The sequence below is a fragment of the Elaeis guineensis genome, chromosome 7, assembly GCF_000442705.2.
Source record: "Elaeis guineensis isolate ETL-2024a chromosome 7, EG11, whole genome shotgun sequence".
Classification (NCBI taxonomy): Eukaryota; Viridiplantae; Streptophyta; class Magnoliopsida; order Arecales; family Arecaceae; genus Elaeis; species Elaeis guineensis.
The window spans coordinates 91,995,404-92,016,325 of NC_025999.2; the positions used below are offsets into that span (position 1 = coordinate 91,995,404).

At 51.4% G+C, this 20,922-nt stretch overlaps 1 protein-coding gene across 1 annotated transcript; it reads left to right on the top strand.

The window, feature by feature from the left end:
* Window positions 1-3,472: 3,472 nt before the first annotated feature.
* Window positions 3,473-5,415, top strand: LOC105048508 (3-ketoacyl-CoA synthase 6). The gene has a single exon (XM_010927823.4). It carries the CDS (start codon window positions 3,664-3,666, stop codon window positions 5,155-5,157), a length of 1,494 nt encoding a protein of 497 aa, XP_010926125.1. The 5' UTR covers window positions 3,473-3,663; the 3' UTR covers window positions 5,158-5,415.
* Window positions 5,416-20,922: the final 15,507 nt, after the last annotated feature.

Below are 20,922 nucleotides of genomic sequence, written 5' to 3' on the forward strand. Positions count from 1 at the left end.
CATCCAGGTTCATCATTTTCCATCCTTTAGGATCGGAAGAATACAAAAAAAAGATAAATGGGGCATAGAGACATAAATTTTTATATTAACAAAATTATCTCATATTAACTTTTTGCAAAATCTTAATACTTCTTTATTTATTTTATTTATATATTTATTTATTTTATCTATACTATTTATCTTGTACTATTAAGTTTTATTAATAATTATTTTAATTTTAACATATAAGTTTTCAAATTATAAGAAAATAAATGCAAGATCCATATATCTTCTCCATTTATATATCTATCATCTTTTTCATCCATCCCGTGCTTTCTTTCAATAAATTCAGTTTGTTTGATTGTCGCTTGGACATTAATTAGAACTTGCAACAGAAGTCATTAAGACGGTCATAGGGTTGCTTTCATGGCAGATCCTAATCCATATCAAGTCGGCATACGGATCCAACTAAATCATTTTAAATTGATGTCTATCTAACGTATTTCTTCAAGCAATTTCATTATTTTTGATGTATCATTTACAATGTTTTTCGATAAATTTACTAAAACACGTGATAGGATTTTATCCATCTCAAATAGAAGGGCGATCCTCCCCTTGTCTTGAGCATCTGTTTAGACGATTGGATTCAAAATTCCATAGAAATCATTAGTTTAGACCAATACAACTATCTAAACAAGATCTAAATCCATGATTTTTATGAGATTTTGGCTCAATCGTCCAAATAAATCCTAAATTGAATTGAGTGAAGGCCTTATCCACCGAAGGAAAGTTCAATTTTTCTAGCGACGTAAACGAACCAAGCCGGAAATCAAGGTAATTCTGCACTCTCATGCCATATAAGATAAACCTTGCGACGTCGACATCCCCACCCACGGATCACCCAAGAGAGAGACAAACCAACTCCCCTATATTGCATCCATCTCACCCCAAATGTATCCTTTAAAGCCAAACTGCTAGCTCTATAAACTACCGTGATAATCTAACTGAAAGTGTCCCATCCGTTTTTGAGGTAGACATCACCACGTCATCGCTGCCCAACCCCACTCCAGAGATCAAATGATCGCCACATCACTGTTACCAGCACCATTCCCTGAACATTGACGCCACTGCGAACCAGTTCCTCATCCCCGAGCGCATGCAAATTGAGGTAGCAGAAAAATTTGTAAAAGCGTCGAAAATTAAGCTCTTGATGCGAAAAAACAGCAATGAAGGAACATCAGTTATGCATTTTCGATGCTTGCCGTACGTCTGTGCTGATCATCTTGTGCAATTGAAGCATCGAAAATTTCTAGTTTACACCCATCGATGCCTATAAAAAGCATCCTGATGTTTTGGTGCACTCGATAATTTTTTTCGATGCTTTCCGTCAGCCAGCAAAATGAGGCTTTGTTCTATCTTTTTTCTTTTCTTTTTTTTCCTGCTCCACCAGTAGTGAGAGTGGAGGGCTGCTCCCTTCTAGAAAAGGTTGGCGTCGACTAAGATGCCTCCAAGACTCGCCGCCGCCAGCTGCATCACCAGGTCCCCCTCGCGATGGCCTCCCCTAGCGTAGCGCTCCGGCAAGGAGCGAGGGAAGAGGCCTCATCGATGCTTGAATCAATAGGTAACCCATGATCTTGCTGCGCCGAACGAGTAATAACTACGGTAGCTACAGGGAGTGAATCCAAAACTTTCGAGTCCGATCTGAAAAGCGTGTACCACTGAAGGTTATACCATAATAATTAAATACCCATGTATGGGCAGTGCATGTGGTTCTCTGAACTTGACATTTCTAATCACATATTCTCACGCGACGCCACCTTTGGTTGGCCAACAAGACTAACAATATTGCATCGACATTTTAAGAGAAGCTTTTGGAGGTCTTCCTCCTTGACTGATATTTGAGTATTTAAGAATCAAGACTCGGTATGTATATAGTGTTTTTTCTCTGATGGATAGATATGAATAGCCTCTCTTTTAGCTAACGAGAAGAGCGCGGATCCTTCCACCGCATGATATACCGTGCATACCATCCATCGTATGATTGGTAATCATGAATAGATGCAGTCTATGTGATGCACGTTGCATCCTGCCGTACGCAGCTGTCCATCATATGATGATGCATTATGCACCATACGATGCAGTACATCATGGATGCCGCACTTAATGTTCTAATAAGAATTAAAATAAGATAAACACGCTATCAAATCAGTTGAATGTTAGCTTCCCTTGACGTAATTCCTTCAAATATTTATCAATAACCAAAGGATTCCACCGAGTAGTTCGGACATAGATTTTACGGTATCGCAGTATTTTAGGGGAGAGGGAAAACGGTAGTTGGGGCGGTTGTGCTAAATTTGTTAATCCAATGCATCTAATCAACTTGGACCAGATCAAATAACTTGAAAACCATATTAACTAGCTAAATAATAGCATGCTTTGCCAACATAGCAAGTCATCCAAAGCTTCTTATGAATCCCATCCGTCACCGTTGAGACAATAACTAGTTTCTCCTCAGAACTTTACAGGCGTGCCATGCACTTGCCCATCAAGCTATAAAAAATTAACACTACCACCAACATTAGAGATATTATTTTTATAAAAAAAATCTTTCTATTTTATTTATTCATCTATATGTGGATATGAAAAAATACACTATAAGATCATGTATACCATCAATCACAGCCGCGCGTTCTTATAGTGGCGCAGGGACGTTAGTGCTTAAAATTGTCCTACATAATAGCCCAAGGGCTAAATAAATCAAACTAAGTTCAGACTCAAGGTATTCACCACCCAAACTAATAAGCTAACTTGCAAACTAGTAAATAATCATTTAAAAATTAAGCTAAATAATAGGGCAGCCTATATTTTTCTTCAAGAAAGTTTTATATTTTACACTGTTAAATTACAAACATAAGCTTGCTAAAGAAAAATAAACCATTTGATATGAACAATTTTAGTGAATTGATCTCGATAGATCACCTCTATCCGAAATCTGGCAAAGTTCATGGGTTGATACATTGGGTGTTTAAGATGAAGTATAGATTCGAGAGTCGGCAACATAAAAATAATCCAATCAATGTCTTGAGCGAGCTGAAGATTCGAACTCAAGCCAGAGAAAAGAAACAGTGGAGATGTCGAGATCTCGTCCCTGGAATAAAAAACTGATCTGCTCACCACCTTCAACCGTCCCAACTCCCCCCAACCAAGCCCAATCCTCAGAATTCAATCCAAACGGTTGGCCAAACCCCTGGAGTACCGCAATAAAACACATAAAGCAGTACCACGAGGAACACAAGCATGCGGGACGCAATCCAATGCATCATGTTCACAATACTTGGGACAGAGAGAAGCCCGGAGGACAGCTAGCCAAGAAAGCGTCAGCACCGGCCGGTGGTCCCAGTTGGTGTTGGTAGGGTCCCCATCTAAACTACCCATCTGCCCTCATTCATTACCCGCTCACAAGCCTTTAAATTCCCCTCTCCTCTCCTACCACCACCCCAACTCAACCCATTACATAACTCCTCTTCTCCACCACCTCAAGCAAGCTTCTAGCTCCTCCCCAACAATTAAGTCAGCAGAAGCCGACAGAAAGGAGGCACTCTTTATATGTAAAAAGGAGGCCAAATTAATCCAAGGAGGAAAAGGAAAAGAAGTAACAAATTAATTAAGAACCAGCTTCACAAGATGCCGGCGGCGCCACTGCCTGAGTTCTCGAGATCGGTCAAGCTCAAGTATGTCAAGCTGGGATACCAGTATCTTGTGAACAACTTCTTGACTTTCCTCCTGGTGCCGGCCATGGCCACGGTGGCGCTCGAGCTAGTCCGTCTCGGCCCCGACGAGATCCTCGCCAAGTGGCGGTCCCTCAACCTCGACCTCGTCGAGATACTCGCCTCGGCGCTCTTGATAGTGTTCGCCGCCACGGTCTACTTCATGTCGCGGCCCCGGCCGGTGTTCCTGGTCGACTACGCCTGCTTCAAGCCCCCCTGTTACTGCCGCGTCCCCTCCGCCAGCTTCATGGAACACATCCGTCTCCTCAACTTAGACGACCCCAAGAGCGTCCAGTTCCAGACCCGCATCCTCGAGCGCTCCGGCCTCGGCGAGGAGACCTACCTCCCCCCGGCCAACCACTTCATCCCCCCCAACCCCACCATGGAGGCCTCCCGCGCCGAGGCCCAGCTCGTCATCTTCTCCGCCATCGACGACCTCATCAGGAAAACCGGCCTCAAGCCCAAAGACATCGACATCCTCGTCGTCAACTGCAGCCTCTTCTCCCCCACGCCGTCCCTCTCTGCTATGATCGTCAATAAGTACAAGCTCCGCAGCAACATCCGTAGCTTCAACCTCTCCGGCATGGGCTGCAGCGCCGGGCTTATCTCCATCGACCTCGCCCGCGATCTTCTTCAGGTGCACCCCAACTCCAACGCCCTTGTCATCTCCACGGAGATCATCACACCCAACTTCTACCCCGGCAAGCAGCGTTCGATGCTCCTCCCCAACTGCCTCTTCCGCATGGGCGCCGCCGCGATCCTACTCTCGAACCGCCGCCGCGAGGCCCGCCGCGCCAAGTACCGGCTGGTCCACGTGGTGCGCACCCACAAGGGCGCCGACGACCGGGCCTACCTGTGCGTCTACGAGGAGGAGGACCCCCAGGGCCACTCCGGGATCTCGCTGTCCAAGGACCTCATGGCGATCGCCGGCGAGGCCCTCAAGTCTAACATCACCACCATCGGCCCGCTGGTGCTGCCGGTGTCGGAGCAGCTGCTCTTCTTCTTCACCCTCGTCGGCCGGAAGCTCATCAACCCGAAATGGAAGCCCTACATCCCCGACTTCAAGCTGGCCTTCGAGCACTTCTGCATCCACGCCGGCGGCCGGGCGGTGATCGACGAGCTGCAGAAGAACCTGCAGCTGTCGCCGGAGCACGTCGAGGCGTCGCGCATGACGCTGCACCGCTTCGGCAACACCTCCAGCAGCTCCCTCTGGTACGAGCTCAACTACATCGAGTCCAAAGGCCGGATGCGGCGCGGCGACCGGGTGTGGCAGATCGGCTTCGGCAGCGGCTTCAAGTGCAACAGCGCCGTCTGGAAGTGCAACCGCACCATCAAAACCCCCGTCGATGGTCCCTGGGCCGACTGCATCCACCGCTACCCGGTCGACATCCCGGAGGTCGTCAAGTTCTAACGAACCAACTTCATTACCACATACCATCACAGTTTACAAACCATCAGCAAATGCTTAGATTTCATCCTTCTTTCCTTTTTTTTTTTTTTTTTTTTTGTTGGTTTTTTTACCTATATTGCAAGCTGTTCAGTGTGTGCTGTGTGGTTGGATTTGGTTAAGTGGTATAGTTGATAGTTGTAACACCAATTGGGGTTTAAATTTTAAGCATCATAAATATGGAGTTGGAGTGTTGACCGGTGGCGTCCGGCTGTAATGTAATTGAAGGCACTTAACGCGTGCATGGTTGGTCCTTTTTTTTTAGAGGCTGTCATTGGTTTTTAATGAGGGCTTGATTAGAGTTGGAAGTGATAATACGGTCAACTAGGACCAATAATTACGCCATGGGTGTTACAGATAAGCGGCTTAAATGCGGTGGCTAGCCGGGGTTAGTTGTCGGTTGAACGGTGCCATCAACACTACTACTGTGAACATCTTCATTAAACACTGCGAACACCTTCATTAAACACTGCCACAGGGAAATCTCTCCGTACCTGAATGCCGCAGCGGCGAATGCAAGCCATGTTGATGATCTCCCATAACTTTGGAAGTAATTCACAAGAACGAGGGGTGAAACCGAATTGAAGCCTATTCTCCATCTCTCACTCTTTATTTTAATCTTGCGCTGTCGAAATGTTGCAACGAAAGTTCTTTATTGTCTTCTTACCAAAAAAAGAAAAAAGAAAAACAAAAGTTCTTTATTGTCGGTAGTCTCAACTTTAACAAGATTCATAAAGGTAAAAATTGACAAGAACTTAAGCAGATATTTGTTTCTATAGTTTTTTGCTACGGATTCCAAAGAAATCATTCAAAACGACTAGATCAACTGTATACAAATATTAAAAGAGCATGGGGACAAACCAGAACCAAAATTATCAGCTTTTGATTACAGGCTTGACGATAAAAGAAAAAACATAAAGCTGCAACAAAAAGCTTCAAGTCACCGCCCTGTTTGAGAATCTAGAAACCAAGGCAGACATCATGGGCTTCCTCTGCTATAAACAAAGGTGACCAAATCGCTACCACTGTGCATCACCTTCCTCACTTTATGCTTGTTATGATAAATACAGTCTGTGACATCAAAAAATGTTTGGCTCATGATTGAAATCGGAATAGTTAGAATTGTTGCGGCCAATCGCCTCGTCGTCCGATCACCGGGGAGCGTGCACCTGCAAAAGGAAGTCCGCACTGACCGGAGGCGGCTCCGGCGGGGACCCTCCGACGGTCAAGTCAGAGAGGTGACTGGGCAACAGTAAAATGCAGACAGAGAGCTCTGAGAGGGAGAAAGAGAGAGGAGCGAGCCTGCGTATGTGGGAGAGACGGGCGGATCGACCCTTTGCACTGTTGCCTTCCCCGGTATATATAGTGGAGCACGGTATGGCGCCGTCATTAATGGCGCGGACAAGTGAGGAACTGTCAACTCACTGTAGGCTGTCAGAGCCGCCGTGAAAACATCATGTCGCCGTGTAGCCGTCTAATCACCAGGGTTGACCCGGCTCTCGGCGGGACAATACCCCTAGGTAACTGTGCCGCGTGTCCGTGTCAGAGCTGACAACGTCTGGCGGCCGTACGGCGGTTGGTGGAGTCGGCCGACCCAAGGTCGGTGGCCAACAGAGTGGCGTCGGGCTCCTCCGTCGGTCGGCGAGCTTCAAGTGGGTCGGCGACCGGACCTCTGGGTTCAGTCGGTCGGGAATAGACCGTGGAATGGCCGTGGTTAGCCGCTGATGGCGTCCGTTGGCCTGCCGCCCGACTTACGATCGGCCAGTCAGAGTCGTTCGTCGGGCCGTCAGTTAGTCGGTCGGGCCGCTAGCCGGTCGGGCCCTCCGATAGTCGGTCGGTCGGTCGGTGGGTATCCCCCAACAGTTGCCCCCCTCCACTCCTAAGTCGGGTGGAGAGCTGGCCGGTGCCTTCATTCGGGTAGCAAGACCGGACGACTGGGAGTGGATTTGTCGCATGTGCAGATCCGACCGTACCGCCGGCTGATCCGTTGTCTGACACCTCACGAACCCCGAGAGATCCGAACGTCTAGTCGATGCCAGAAGTCGCGCCGGCGTCCGGTGCCGGACGCCGCGTCTTGTCGTCGCCAGCCGTCACGTCGGTGTCAGAAGATCGGGTGCCGGACGATACGACGTCAGTCGATCGGATTATTCGGCGCCGATCGTGGGTGAGGCGTCCCATCGGGAACGCGGACCGGCGCGGGCGGCCGACTGCGGAGCCAACCCCCGCGCGCCGCGTGTCAAGGTGGTTGGCCGGCGCCCGCTCCGGCATTTAATGCGGGCGGTGCGGGCGTCCCGGGGCGAAGCGCGCCGAATCTTTAGCCAATCGGCGGGCGCCACGCGTCGCACATCTGGAGGACTTTGGTCGGCGCGGGAGCATCTCGGCCGTCGGTCGGCCCTATATATATAGGACCTCCCGGACCCTGACCCACATTTGCCATTTGCTGGGGAAACTCTGTCCGGGCGATTTCTCGGTCGTCGCGGGCAGAGCTCTTCTCTACCTCCGGAGGGTCCATCGGGTTCGTGGTCCTCCTTCCCCTTCTTGCTTTCTTCTCTTCTTTCTCTTCTTTCGGTTCTTGCACAATGACCAGGAAACCGACTCAGGGAGCTCGGTCGGGGAACCCGACCGACGACACCCGATCGGCTCCGAAAGATGAGGCCTCCTCGCTTTCGGGGCCGAACGTTGATCAGCTTCGGGAGCACTATCGCATCCCGGAGCAGTTTCGGCTCTATGCTCCAGGGGCCGGCGGTCGGGTCAACAATCCTCCGCCCGGCGACCTGGCGCTGTATGTTGAGGACCTTCGTGCGGGTCTTCGACTTCCGATTCCGGAGTTCGTCCGGAATCTGCTTGATTACTACGGACTCTGTCCGGCGCAACTGGCGCCGAACTCTATCCGGCTAATCATTTCTTTCGCGCTGTTGTGTCAGCTCTTGCCGACCAACCCTCGCGTTTCCCTCTTCCGGGCCTTCTTTGTGCTCCGACCCCACCCTAAAGCCCGAGGGTGGTGGCTCTTCAATCCCCGGAAGGGTCTTGCTTTCATAACCGGTCTTCCATCGTCCATTCATGGATGGAAGAACCAGTTTTTCTTTGTTTCCTCTTCCTCCTCTTGGGGCTTTCCTTCTCGCTGGGGTGTACCCCGAACTGAGGCCAACGACAACAGTCGGGTCGACGTGGACGACCGGGAGGACTTCCACCGACTCAAAGATATGTCGGTCCCGAAGCAGAGGGAGCTTGTCACCGAGCAAGCTCTCTATGATGCTGGCCTGAGTCTGATCCCCCGAATAGGTATCGTCCGATTCCCCAGCTTTTTCTTTTTATTCGGCTTTAGGGTAGTTCTGGTCCGGCCTCTGACATTGGTAGGTTTTGCAGGGACACCGCCGAGGATGAGGCCGACCGACGCCGAAATTCATCATTTTGCCGCCGCGAGGAAGAGGCCAGCGTCGGGGGCTGGCCCTTCGCGTCCTTCCAAGAGACCAGCTCCAGTCCAGCCGACCGTGGAAGCGTCGGCGACCGAGGGGTCGGAGCCAATCATAGCCCTTGCGGCTCCGACCGTCCGAGTCGAGGAGAGGCCGACCGAGGAAGTGGCCGAAGGGGTGTCGGCGGTTTCGCCGCCGCGGGTGGAGCCGGATGTCGTTCGGGAAGCCGAACATCGTCCGGAGGCGTCCGCTGGCGCAACGGGGGGCGCCGGGTCGAACTCCAGCGTCCCATCGCTGCCAGCCCCGTTGGTCGGGGCAGCCGATCGGGGGAAAGCCCCGATGGAGCCCTCGGAGGAGGAGAGATCAATGCCCCCCAGTGCATACTACCCTGAGGGTGCGTCGGCCTTGGCCGACCACAACCTTGCGAGGAGGTTGTGCCAGGGGATCCTCCTCCCTACCGACGTTCAGTCGTTGCGGTCTCGGCAAGTGACCGAAATGTTATCGCGGTTCTACCCGTCGATGGTGGAGGTAAGCTTCGCATCACCTTTAGAAGAATTTTCGTTTGCCACATAATTCTGACAAGGCTTCTTTCTGTCGGCAGTTGATCTTCACCATGTCCGAGCTGGAGGCCGGATACCGAAGGTTCGGCGACGTTCGGGCAGCCTTCAAGGAAAGGTCGGCAGCGGCCGAGGCCGAGAGAGGGAGACTGGTCGACCAACTGCAGGAGTCGGTCGATCGGGAGGCCAAGTTGACGGACGAGGTCTCCCGGCTCATGGCCGAACTAAAGTCGGCCAAGAAGGAGGCCAAGCACAAAGGTCGGGTCGTGCGTCGTCTTCGGCGCGAACGGGACGGTGCCACCTCCGAACTCCAAGGGGAGCGCGAGCAACTTCGGGCCAGCCTGGGGAAGCTCGCGGAAACCGAAGAGGACTTGTCCATCGCCCAAATCGACGCCGAAATTGCCAGGGCCGAGGCGGAGTTGGCGAGGGAGGAGCTGGCCCATACTGAGGACGAAGTACGGTCGGCGAGGGAGTCGGCCGATCGTGCGGTTGAAGACTTCCGGGCCTCCGACCGGTACAAGGAGGAGATGCTCGAGTCGGGCTTCGCCTCCTACCGGGTCGGGTTTGAGGACGGTCGGGATGCCGTCCATGCCTTGTACCCGGAGGTGGACGTCAGCCGAGTCGCGCCGCTACTCGCCGAAGAGGAGGGAACCGAAGAGGAGGCCGACCATCTGTCGGGAGGCGTCATCCCATTGGAGGAAGCCGTCCCAGAGCCGGAGCCGACCGGAGGTCCTTCGCCGACTGAAGGACATCCTTCTGCCGTCGACCCAGCGCCGCCCATGGTCGAGACGCCGATCCTTCCCGATCCTCCGTCGGCCGAAGAGACTATCCAGGACGAATGATCGGTCCAGCCGATTGTCCTCCTTTTATTTCTTCTTGAAAATACATGTAATCGGCTTCGGCCCGACTTTGTAACTTCTTTTAATCAATGAATGAAATTGTCTTCTCTTTTCCTTCTTGTTTGTAATGTTTCTTATCGCTGTAATGTCGAACCCTAGTCACCAACTTAGAGAAGTCGTCAACTCGGGTAAGTCGGTAAGACCTAAACGGCTTGCACAGTTCCGAAGTAGCTTGTATCCCGACTTTAGGTCGGTTTCCAATAATTGTAGTCGCCACTCGGGCGCGTCTGTTAAGCCGGGAGCCGACCGAACCTGGCAAAGGTTCGGCGGCCGGACCTCCGTAGACGCACTTAGTCGGCCATCATCCGGCGTAGTGTCGGGGGCAGGATAGTAAGTCGGGTCCCCATGCTCTTGCGTCGGGTTTCGTGTCTTTCGATAGACGGTGGCAAGCCGAGTGTCGTTCAGCCGGCCGTAGGTCGGTCGGCGAGTAGTGGGTGCGACTGAGGTCGCATCATGTGATAGACGGTGGTAAGCCGAATATCCCTCGACCGGCCGTAGCCTGGTCGGAAGTCGCGGCAATAGCCGCGTGGGCTTTTAGCCTTTCTTCGGTCGGGGCCCGATCGGCCAGGCGGCCGATGGATTCTGCCCGAAAATTCGGCCGTAGAAGGAGTATAAACTCCCGTCATCGCGGATGCATCGGTCCGTGTAAGCGGCCGATGTGTCGTCGGTGCCAGATCCGCGTCGATGCGTCGGGGCTGAGCGTTGATCGGTAGTCAAAGAGTTAGAACTCCGATTTTTCGAACTGAACTTGTATTCCAACGATTGAATTACAGAATTCACTGGTAATACAGCTTCAAGTTGTCGGCGTTCCAAGTCCGGGGAATGGGCTTCCCCTCAAGGGTCTCCAGCCGGTAAGCCCTCGGCCCGAAGGTGTCAGCAACCTTGTAGGGCCCTTCCCAGTTGGGAGCCAACTTCCCTTGGTCCAAGGGCTTCGACACCTCCGCTTTCCTCAAGACTAGGTCGCCAGGTTTAAAGATCTTTGGTCTGACCTTGGCGTTGTAGTACCGGGCAACCCTCTGTCGGTAGGAGGCCATTCGAATTTGAGCCTTATCTCGCAGTTCGGGGAGAAGATCTAGGTCGGCTCTCCGGCTTTCGGAGTTGTCCGGCTCGCGGGTACTGCTCGACCCTCGAAGATGGCAGGCCAATCTCGAGCGGGATCATGGCTTCTGTCCCGTAGGCCATACTGAACGGCGACTCTCCGGTTGGGACGCGGGGGGTCGTTCGGTAAGCCCACAGGACGGAGCCCAGCTCGTCGACCCAAAGGCCTTTGGCTTCGTTCAGTCGGGTCTTGAGTCCATGGAGCAGGGTTCGGTTCGTCACCTCAACCTCGCCGTTGGATTGTGGGTGCCCGACTGAAGTTAGTCGATGACGGATGTGGAACCTGGCGCAGAAGTCCTTGAAGTCTTGGTTGTCGAATTGCCGTCCGTTGTCGGTGATGATGGTGTGCGGCAATCCGAACCTGAAGATGATGGACTTTTGGACAAAGTCCTCCATCTTCCGCTCGGTGATCTGCGCCAAGGGCTCGGCCTCGACCCACTTCGTGAAGTAGTCGATGGCGACAACGATGAACTTCCTTTGGCCCGACGCCGGTGGGAAGGGGCCGAGAATATCGACTCCCCACTGAGCGAAGGGCCATGGAGCGACAATGGGAGCGATTTGGCTGGCCGGTTGGCGTTGAATATTGGCATACTTCTGGCATGGCTCACACCTTCGGACCAACTCTGCCGCATCCTTCCTCATGGTCGGCCAGTAGTAGCCCTGTCGCAAGACCTTGAAGGCTAAGGACTTGCCCCCCAAGTGATTCCCACAAATTCCTTCGTGAACCTCTCGGAGGGCGTAGTCAGCGTCGGTCGGTCCCAAGCACCTGAGCAGAGGGAGGGAGAACGACCTCTTGTAGAGTCGGCCGTCCATGATCACATATTGCGACGCCGACCATCGGAGTCGCTTGGCCTCCGCGGGATCTTCGGGACTGGTCCCGTCGGACAGGTACCGGACGATCGGGTCCATCCAACTTGGTTCGGACGTTAGCTGCTGCATTTCTTCGACCCGATCAATGCTCGGCTGTTGGAGATTTTCGACGAACGTCCGACCCAAAGAATCATAGGCCGACGTTGCCAATCTGGAGAGAGCATCGGCACGGGCGTTCTCCATCCTGGGGATGTGGGAGATCTCGAAATACTCGAGGCGGGCCACGAGATCCTTTACCTTCTGAAGATACTTGATCATGGTCGGATCTCGCGCCTCGAAGTCGCCCTTGACCTGCCCCACGATCAGCTGAGAGTCGGAGAATGCCCGAAGGCTGTCGACGCCCAATTCCTTCGCCATCCTCAAGCCCGCGAGGAGTGCCTCGTATTCGGCTTGATTGTTGGAGGCCTTGAAGTCGAACCGGAGGGCGTATTCGGTGACTACCCCATCCGAATTCGTTGAGCAGGAGCCCGGGCCCCGCTTCCCTGAGCGTTGGAGGCTCCGTCGATGTGAATACCCAGGTGGAGATCGGGTCCGGCTTAGAGACCGAATCTCGTCCCGGGCCTTCAGCTCCCGACCTCTGGTCGGTCGTCGGGCATTCGGCGATGAAGTCGGCCAAGACCTGAGCCTTCAAGGCAGGCCTCGGTCGGTACTGAATGTCGAACTCGCTAAGCTTCATTGCCCACTTAGCGAGCCGTCCGGATGTGTCGGGTCGGCGCAGTACGGCCCTCAGGGCTGGTTGGTGAGTACCACGATGGCGTGGGCCTGGAAGTATGGTCGGAGCCGTTGCGCGGATACGGTCAGGGCGAAGACCATCCTTTCCGTCTCCGAGTATCTGGCTTCGGCGTCGTGGAGCACTTTGCTGATGTAGTAGATGGGCTGATGGGTTCGGCACTCGTTTTTCCGAACGAGCACCGAACTGATCGCCTCAGAAGATGTAGCCAAGTAGAGATACAAGGTCTCCCCGATCTGCGGCTTTACGAGCAGCGGCGGGGAAGCCAAGTACCTCTTCAGGTCTTCAAAGGCCTGTTCGCATTCATCCGACCAAGAGAAACCGTTCGCCTGGCGCAGGGTTTTGAAGAACGGGAGCACCTTTCAGCTGATCGGGAAATGAATCGGCTAAGAGCGACGATTCTCCCGTTCAGTTGTTGGACCTCCTTCTTGGTGTTCGGATGACGCATGTCGAGGATCGCCTTTATCTTCTCAGGGTTTGCCTCGATCCCTCTCTGAGAAATGAGGAATCCGAGGAACTTCCCCGAGGTCACCCCGAAGGCGCATTTGGTCGGGTTGAGCTTCATTCGGTGTCGCCGAAGGGTGCGGAAGGTCTCCTCGAGATCCTGAACATGGCCCGGGATCCGCGTGCTCTTTACCAGCATGTCGTCCACGTATACCTCCATGTTACGCCCGATCTGGTCTTTGAAGACCTTGTTGACGAGTCGCTGGTAGGTGGCGCCGGCATTCTTCAATCCAAAGGGCATCACCCGATAGCAGTAGAGGCCTTGGGGGTCACGAACGCGGTGTGCTCCTCGTCTTCAGGCGCCATCCGGATCTGATTGTACCCGGCGAAGGCGTCCATGAAGTTGAGCAGTCAAAATCCGGACGTCGCATCCACCAGCTGGTCGATCTTCGGGAGTGGAAAGCTATCCTTCGGGCATGCTCGGTTGAGGTCGGTATATATCGATGCAGATCCTCCATTTCCCGTGGCTTTCTTGACCATGACGACATTGGCGAGCCAATCGGGATACGTGGATTCCCGAATGAAGCCCACCTCGAGCAGTTTGTCCACTTCTTCGTCAATGGCCTTCTGCCTCTCTGGGGCGAAGGACCTTTTCTTCTGCCTCACCGGCTTCATTGTCGGGTCGATGTTGAGTCGGTGAGTCATTGTTTCCGGAGGGATGCCCGACATATCTGCTGCCGACCATGCGAATACGTCGGCGTTGGCCGTCAGCAGCTCCGCCAGTCCGGTGGCGTTCGGCGTCGGGCAATTGAGACCGATCCAAACTTTTCTGTCGGGATTTTCTCCCACCGGGATCGCCTCGAGCCGCTCGGCCGGCGAACCCCGCTCTTCCTCCTCCCGTTGATCCAATTTGTCAATTGTCAGGGGACCCTTTGTCTCGTCGCTTTGGCGGAGATTTGAAAGCATCGTTCGGGCGAGCTGTTGATCTCCGCGCATCTCCCCGACTCCGTTTTTTAGTCGGGAATCGAACAAGGAGATGGTACGTCGAGACGATCGCCCCGAAGGCGTTCAGTCCGGGTCGCCCGAGTATGGCGTTGTATAGGCCGAAGGAACTTGGACGACCGCGAAAATGAGGGGAGGCCGTTCTTTTGCCGTGGTTCCGGTACCGACCGTCACAGGCAGGGTGATTTCTCCTTCTGTCGTGACGGTGTCTCCGGCAAAGCCGATCAAGGGCGTGGAAACCCTACTGAGTCGATCAGTCGGTAGTCGCATTCGGGAGAAAGGTCGAGTAAAACAAAACATTTGTCGAACTTCCATTATCAACAAAAATTCGTTTTACATCATAATTGGCTTATTGTCGCCGACACAAACAACAGCGTCGTCGTGGGGAGTCCGGATGCCCTGAACGTCGTCTTCCGAAAAGGTAATCACGTTCGTCCGGGCGCGGCTTTTTCGTCGGCTCTCCTCCTGCAGACGTCCCCGGGCCAGCCGCTTGGAGATCATGTTGATGACTCCAGCCGTCGGCTGGTTAGTCGGTGCCTCTTCAGTCGGCTGGGGCGTCGATCCGGCAGTCGGTCGGGTCGGCGGACCCTTTCGAACTGCCGAGATACCCTCGGCGGATGAGATTTTCGATCTCATCCTTCAACTGGATGCATCGCTCGGGTGTCGTGACCGTGGCTCCGATGGAACCGGCAGTACTTCCGATGGTCGAGGCCCTTTGCCTTCAGAGGCGGAGGCCGTCGCAGGTATTCTTTCCCTTCGATCTCCATCAAGATCTGCGCACGGGGAGCGGAGAGAGGAGTGTAGGAGTCATACCTGGGACGCACGACCTCGGAGTCTGTCGGCGGGGTGATTTTTGGATCTGTCGGGGTGGAGAAAGCCGACTATGGCCGGGGGCCTGCTTGGTTCGGCGGGCTCCCGACCTTTTCTTCGCTTCTCCTTCGGACCCCTGGGCTCGACCAAGCGTCGGTCGGACGCTCCTTCGTCCGCGCGCATATACTTGTATGCGCGCTCCAGTAGCTCGGCGTATGTTCGGGGGAGGGTCTTGTCCAGAGAATAAGTAAATCGGGACGACCTCAGGCCCCGCTTCATGGCTGAAACCGCCATGTCTTCGTTGAGGTCCCGGACCTCGAGCGTGGCCGCGTTGAATCGCGCCACGAAGTGTCGGAGCGTCTCGTTTTCCCCCTGCTTGAGGGAGAAAAGGCTATCCGACGTTCGCGGCGGCTTTCGGCTGGTGCTGAAATGGGCCACGAACGAGTGCTCGAGCTGCGCGAAGGAATGGATACTGCCCGATCGAAGACCGGAGTACCAAGCCCTGGCAGCCTTGCGAAGTGTGGCGGGGAAGCCGATGCAAAAAAGAGCGTCGGTTGCCCCTTGAATCGTCATGAGAGCTTTATAGCTCTCGAGGTGGTCGACTGGGTCGGTGGAGCCGTCGTATGGCTCCACGTTCGGCATTTTGAACCGACTGGGAATCGGCTCATCGAGGACCAGTCGAGAGAGAGGCTGGGCGGTCTGGAAGTCGACGTCGTTCGAAGACTTCTGGCCGTCCATCTGCAGTTGGGCGAGTCGGCGGTCGATCTCCTCGAACCGTCGCTCGTAGTCGTCCGCTCGTCGATGCTGGGAGACCCCAGGAGTGGAGCCTCCGGAGGATTCTGAAGAGAGGCCGACGGTGTGCGCGGCCGCTTTTCCTTCCTCGCCCGTTCCAACGGGGAAGGAGAGGGCCGCTGGGACCGTCGGTCGTCGCGCCGTGGTCGCCCTCCTCCTCTCCGTGGGAGCGCTGTTGGAGCGCTCGCTGGAGGCGACAGGGGTCGCGGCCGTCGGCGGCTGCTCCTGGAAGGCATAGGTCGGGCCGCCGGTTGTTGCTGGAGGCTTTTGACTGCGTCGGTCAGTACGGTCATCTGCCGTACGATGGCCGCAATCTGGGCCTCCGTGGTCACTGCAGGGCGCGGAGAGCTAGGCTCCGCCGCCGGTGGTGGGGGAGGCCTCTTCCCGGCGGGAAGAGCGCCTTGCCGACCCAGTGACTCTCGATCGTTGAGCTCTTGTCTTTGTCATGCTGTCCCCTACCTGGCGCGCCAATCTGTTGCGGCCAATCGCCTCGTCGCCCGATCGCCGGGAAGCGTGCACCTGCAAAAGGAAGTCCGCACTGACCGGAGGCGGCTCCGGCGGGGACCCTCCGACGGTCAAGTCAGAGAGGTGACTGGGCAACAGTGAAATGCAGACAGAGAGCTCTGAGAGGAGAGAGAGAGAGAGAGGAGCGAGCCTGCGTATGTGGGAGAGACGGGCGGATCGATCCCTTGCACTGTTGCCTTCCCCGGTATATATAGTGGAGCACGGTATGGCGCCATCATTAATGGCGCGGACAAGTGAGGAACTGTCAACTCACTGTAGGCTGTCAGAGCCGCCGTGAAAACGTCATGTCGCCGTGTAGCCGTCTAATCACCAGGGTTGACCCGGCTCTCGGCGGGACAATGCCCCTAGGTAACTGTGCCGCATGTCCGTGTCAGAGCTGACAACGTCTGGCGGCCGTACGGCGGTTGGTGGAGTCGGCCGACCCAAGGTCGGTGGCCAGCAGAGTGGCGTCGGACTCCTCCGTCGGTCGGCGAGCTTCATGTGGGTCGGCTACCGGACCTCTGGGTTTAGTCGGTCGGGAATGGACCGTGGAATGGCCGCAGTTAGCCGCTGATGGCGTCCGTCGGCCTGTCGCCCGACTTACGATCGGCCAGTCAGAGTCGTCCGTCGGGCCGTTGGTTAGTCGGTCGGGCGCCAGCCGGTCGGCCCTCCGATAGTCGGTCGGTCGGTGGGTATCCCCCAACAATAACCATCTGCTGAAAATATGATGGGACATCTGGATCCATTTGCCAGGAAATATAGAAGCTGAATAACGTGCAGATTTACATACTCTGATGGATATATGGATGTCCATGAGTAGGACAGCGGGAGAGAAGTGAGCATACTCTTGCATGCCCATCATGTGCTGGATACTTTTTCAGTCGGATGGCGTCAAATGCCATCGGAAATGGGTGACTTAGAGACAATTGCAAACTGCCTTACCATATAAAAGGAAAATTGCACCTTTTGGGGATTCTAGAATTCTTGTTTAGCAACTCAGACAGCATGCAGGTGCAGTCATAGAAAGGATTGGTAGACAGCTACTGAACTCTTAAGAGCTGAGATCCTGCTTAGAAAGTGGAAATGAATGCCTATCAGTCCATTAGATCCTCATAATAGGTAAAAATTTATGAATTTCAAGCTTATGGGCATGTATCCAATGCGTCAAAATACATGACCACCTATGAGATCACTACTCGTGAAAAAGCACAATACAATTTTTGCAGAATTAAAATTTGATAACCTCAATTTCTTTTAATAAACTTCCACAACCACCTTCCATAAATAGTACAAATTCAATGTCTTTCAAAACCAAACTAATGGTCTAAAGAAAAGAAAAGAACTTCGTGATCTGTGAAAAATGCTACTGCAGATTCGCTTCACGGAGAAGGGTGATCAGAAAACTGCAACCGTTGAGATTTGAGAATAGCATGGAATCAGCAAAAGTTGCAGCAGTTTCCAGGAGGTAGGATTTTACAAAACTAGATAAAAAATGCGACATCAATGTCACCTCAATTCAGCATTCATCTAGTGCAAACCGCATCTCCCAGCCTGCAGCAAAGAACATGAGAACTGATTTATATGAGTTTCTTTCATATAAAAGTCCCATCATTTTCTTATGTTGGATCAGATCAGCAAATGCCAGAGAACACAATATAAGTGCATGTAAACATTGAAAAGGGTACACTCCCGCACAGCAATCTACTAAAACCAGAATTCTATGTGGGGTGAATAAGACAATTGGAATGGAAACATGTGAATATTGAGATCCATGTTAGAATCCCGTCATAGATTTCCAAATTCAAACAACTAACGCCCATTTAGAACAAGCAACACACTGAGCCACAAGCAACACAAATGTCCCTACGTTGCTTGTAAAGTGGAATACAAATCGTGAGACAAATAATCTCAATGGATGCAGATACAAGTTTCACATCAGGAATATTTGTTCCTGGTAAAGTGGAATGCAGATAGTCTGCACCTTTTAGTAGAGATATATTGCCTCCCCATCTGTAGCTACGAGCATCTTAAACCATAAATAATTGAGGTATGCACAGTGTCAAAATGCATAGCATGTCATTCAAATTGAAATTCACAATGTCCGGTAAAATTTTGATACAAACAAGCACAATATGTTACAACATCATAGTTTATTAGCCGCAACCTGACACAATATAAGCTTTTCCTTCAGGGGAGAGGTAGTAAAAGCTAATGCTTTTATTACTTGTGACCTGAGATGGTACAAGCTTTTTTTTTTTTTTTTTCTTTCTGGGGAGGGGGGGGGGGGGGTGGAGGGAAGAGAGAGAGAGAAGAGACTAAATGCTATTGCAATAAAAGGCCAGACTAGTGCATGAGGAAGCTGCCAGTGCATGGTCTAAAGAGGGTCAGATGTACACAGCCCTACCCTCATGTGCAGAGGGGCTATTTCCCATGTTTAGACCCGTGACTTCCAAGTCACAAAAGAGGAAACTTATCGTTGCGCCTAAGCTCACCCTCAATAAAAGCTATTGGTATGCATACAATTATCTTGCAACTAGCATCAACATCATTATGAACAAAGTCTCAAGCTTCAGATATTAACATCATACACCAAATAAAAGAGAGCAACATTAACTCACCATGAGAACACCCCAACCTTGTGAATGTTCTGAAAAGGAGGAATTAAAGAATGCAGCATTACTCCACCATGCCAGTAATTATAGATACTTTGATAACCAAGGAACTTCTGAGCAATCCTTCAATGCAAAAGCTACATCATCATGACATATAGAATTGCAAACAATTAGAATCTGTTTGCGACAATGACACAAGTGCATTTAAAAACATCACTATTTTCAATTTGCAGATAAAAAATTTCCATCTTGAATAATATTAACTAGGCAGCTACAGATATGTTTGTTGATACAAGCACCAATATCATTTCACAAGAGGAAGAACAAGGAGGATGTGAGCGCTGTTCTCTGTCAGTTTCTAGTTGCATCACTTATATAGCATTTAAGTGTCTGGCCAGTTTAAGCTCTCCTTGTTTATTATATAAAGTTCCATATACCATGCTAACTTTTTATTTTTATCATGTGACCAGCAATTGTTCAATTTCCTGAGTTCAAGGCTCACCAATGTCAATTTATTAGTCCTTTAAGTGACAGCAACTATTGCTAATTTTCCATAATGTGAGGCCACTAGTGTCAAGTTGGTAGTCCTTTCATTCTAAACTATCCAAAAGGAAAACAAGAAGAAAGAAGGTTAAGGTTTTAGGCAACCCACAAAACATTAAAGACTATTTTCATGTAACTATCTATAAGTACAGGAACATTTGTAAAATAGCTTTCATTTTTCAAGTGTATAGAAGCTGAACCATCCTCAGAACCACTCAGGCAGGGCTGGAAATGACCTGAGCCAGCCCAAAGCCATCAAACTGTCGACTTTGTGTTGGTCTTTGGACCTGGTCCAAGGGAGTTTTGGGTCAGGCTTGGGTCTCATGTTTAGAGCATGAAGAATTTCAGGTCAGATTTGGCCAAAACATGGCCCAGCATGAACCCCAAACCAATAACTAACAAATGGCATAGTGTTTCTCAAATCCTCCCAATGCCATTTCACTCAACTCCATCTAGCAGAACAGCTGCACCACCTCTAAAAAGAAAAAAGAAAATAAAAATTGCCTCCCTCACCTCCTTCCTTAGCAAGTGCCTGCCTCCCACATCCCATCCTCCATCACGACCTGCATCATTGGTTCCTACTCCCTTCAAAACAAACAAAGTATTGCTTCTGTCCCTTTTTAAGCTAGATTGGATTGGTTTGGTTCAGGCCTGTATGGGGCTTCGAGCAAGGCTTGGTTTCAAAGCTCAAGACAGATGTTGTATCCGCCTTTTGGGTTTTAGGCCCAATCAGGAACCAAAAAAATTTTCGGACCAAGCTGGAGAAAGCAGGTGGCTGGACACAACCCAACCCAACCCGTTTCCAGCCCTCCATTTAGGCACAAGGGTCAATTGCAGTGATATCAGTTAGTTAATTTCCTTATACATAATAAACATGCATATAAATTTTTTAAGATAGATGTGTCAACCTTCTTATAGATCTAAAACGATTTATAGGTTACAGTCAAAGAGCAAGGTGAAATTTGAAATTGCTTCTGACCGAGTATCTTCTACTTGCATTTATTCACACAATCATTTTAAGAAAAAAACCTTTACAGACTAATATTCTTCATGTAAAACAGAAAGTTCCACTTGCACCAATTTTGCTGAATATTTAATATGAAAAGTTCAGAAAAAGATTATTTGAAGTAACAGTGCAGCCAATGATTATATTCGTCAGATACATAAAAAAGGCCATTATGCAATGGTCATAATAACCACTATAGGGATAAGGATATGACATGACACAAAGATCAAAACCATAAATTTCTGAAAAATAGAATAAGATATGGCTGGGATTCTATGATAAAAGAATAAAATATAATTTTAAATATATGTGAAAAAATCATTTGCAAAAGCTAACAGCTTATTGCAGTAACATAGCCCACCTTATTGTAGTAACATAGCCCACATTTCACACACCAACATTAAACAAACCCTATTTAATCATCATTCAAATCCATAAACCACAATCCA

Coding starts and splice junctions, on each gene's coding strand:
- LOC105048508 (XM_010927823.4), top strand. CDS start 3,664: ATGCCGGCGGCGCCACTGCCTGAGTTCTCGAGATCGGTCAAGCTCAAG.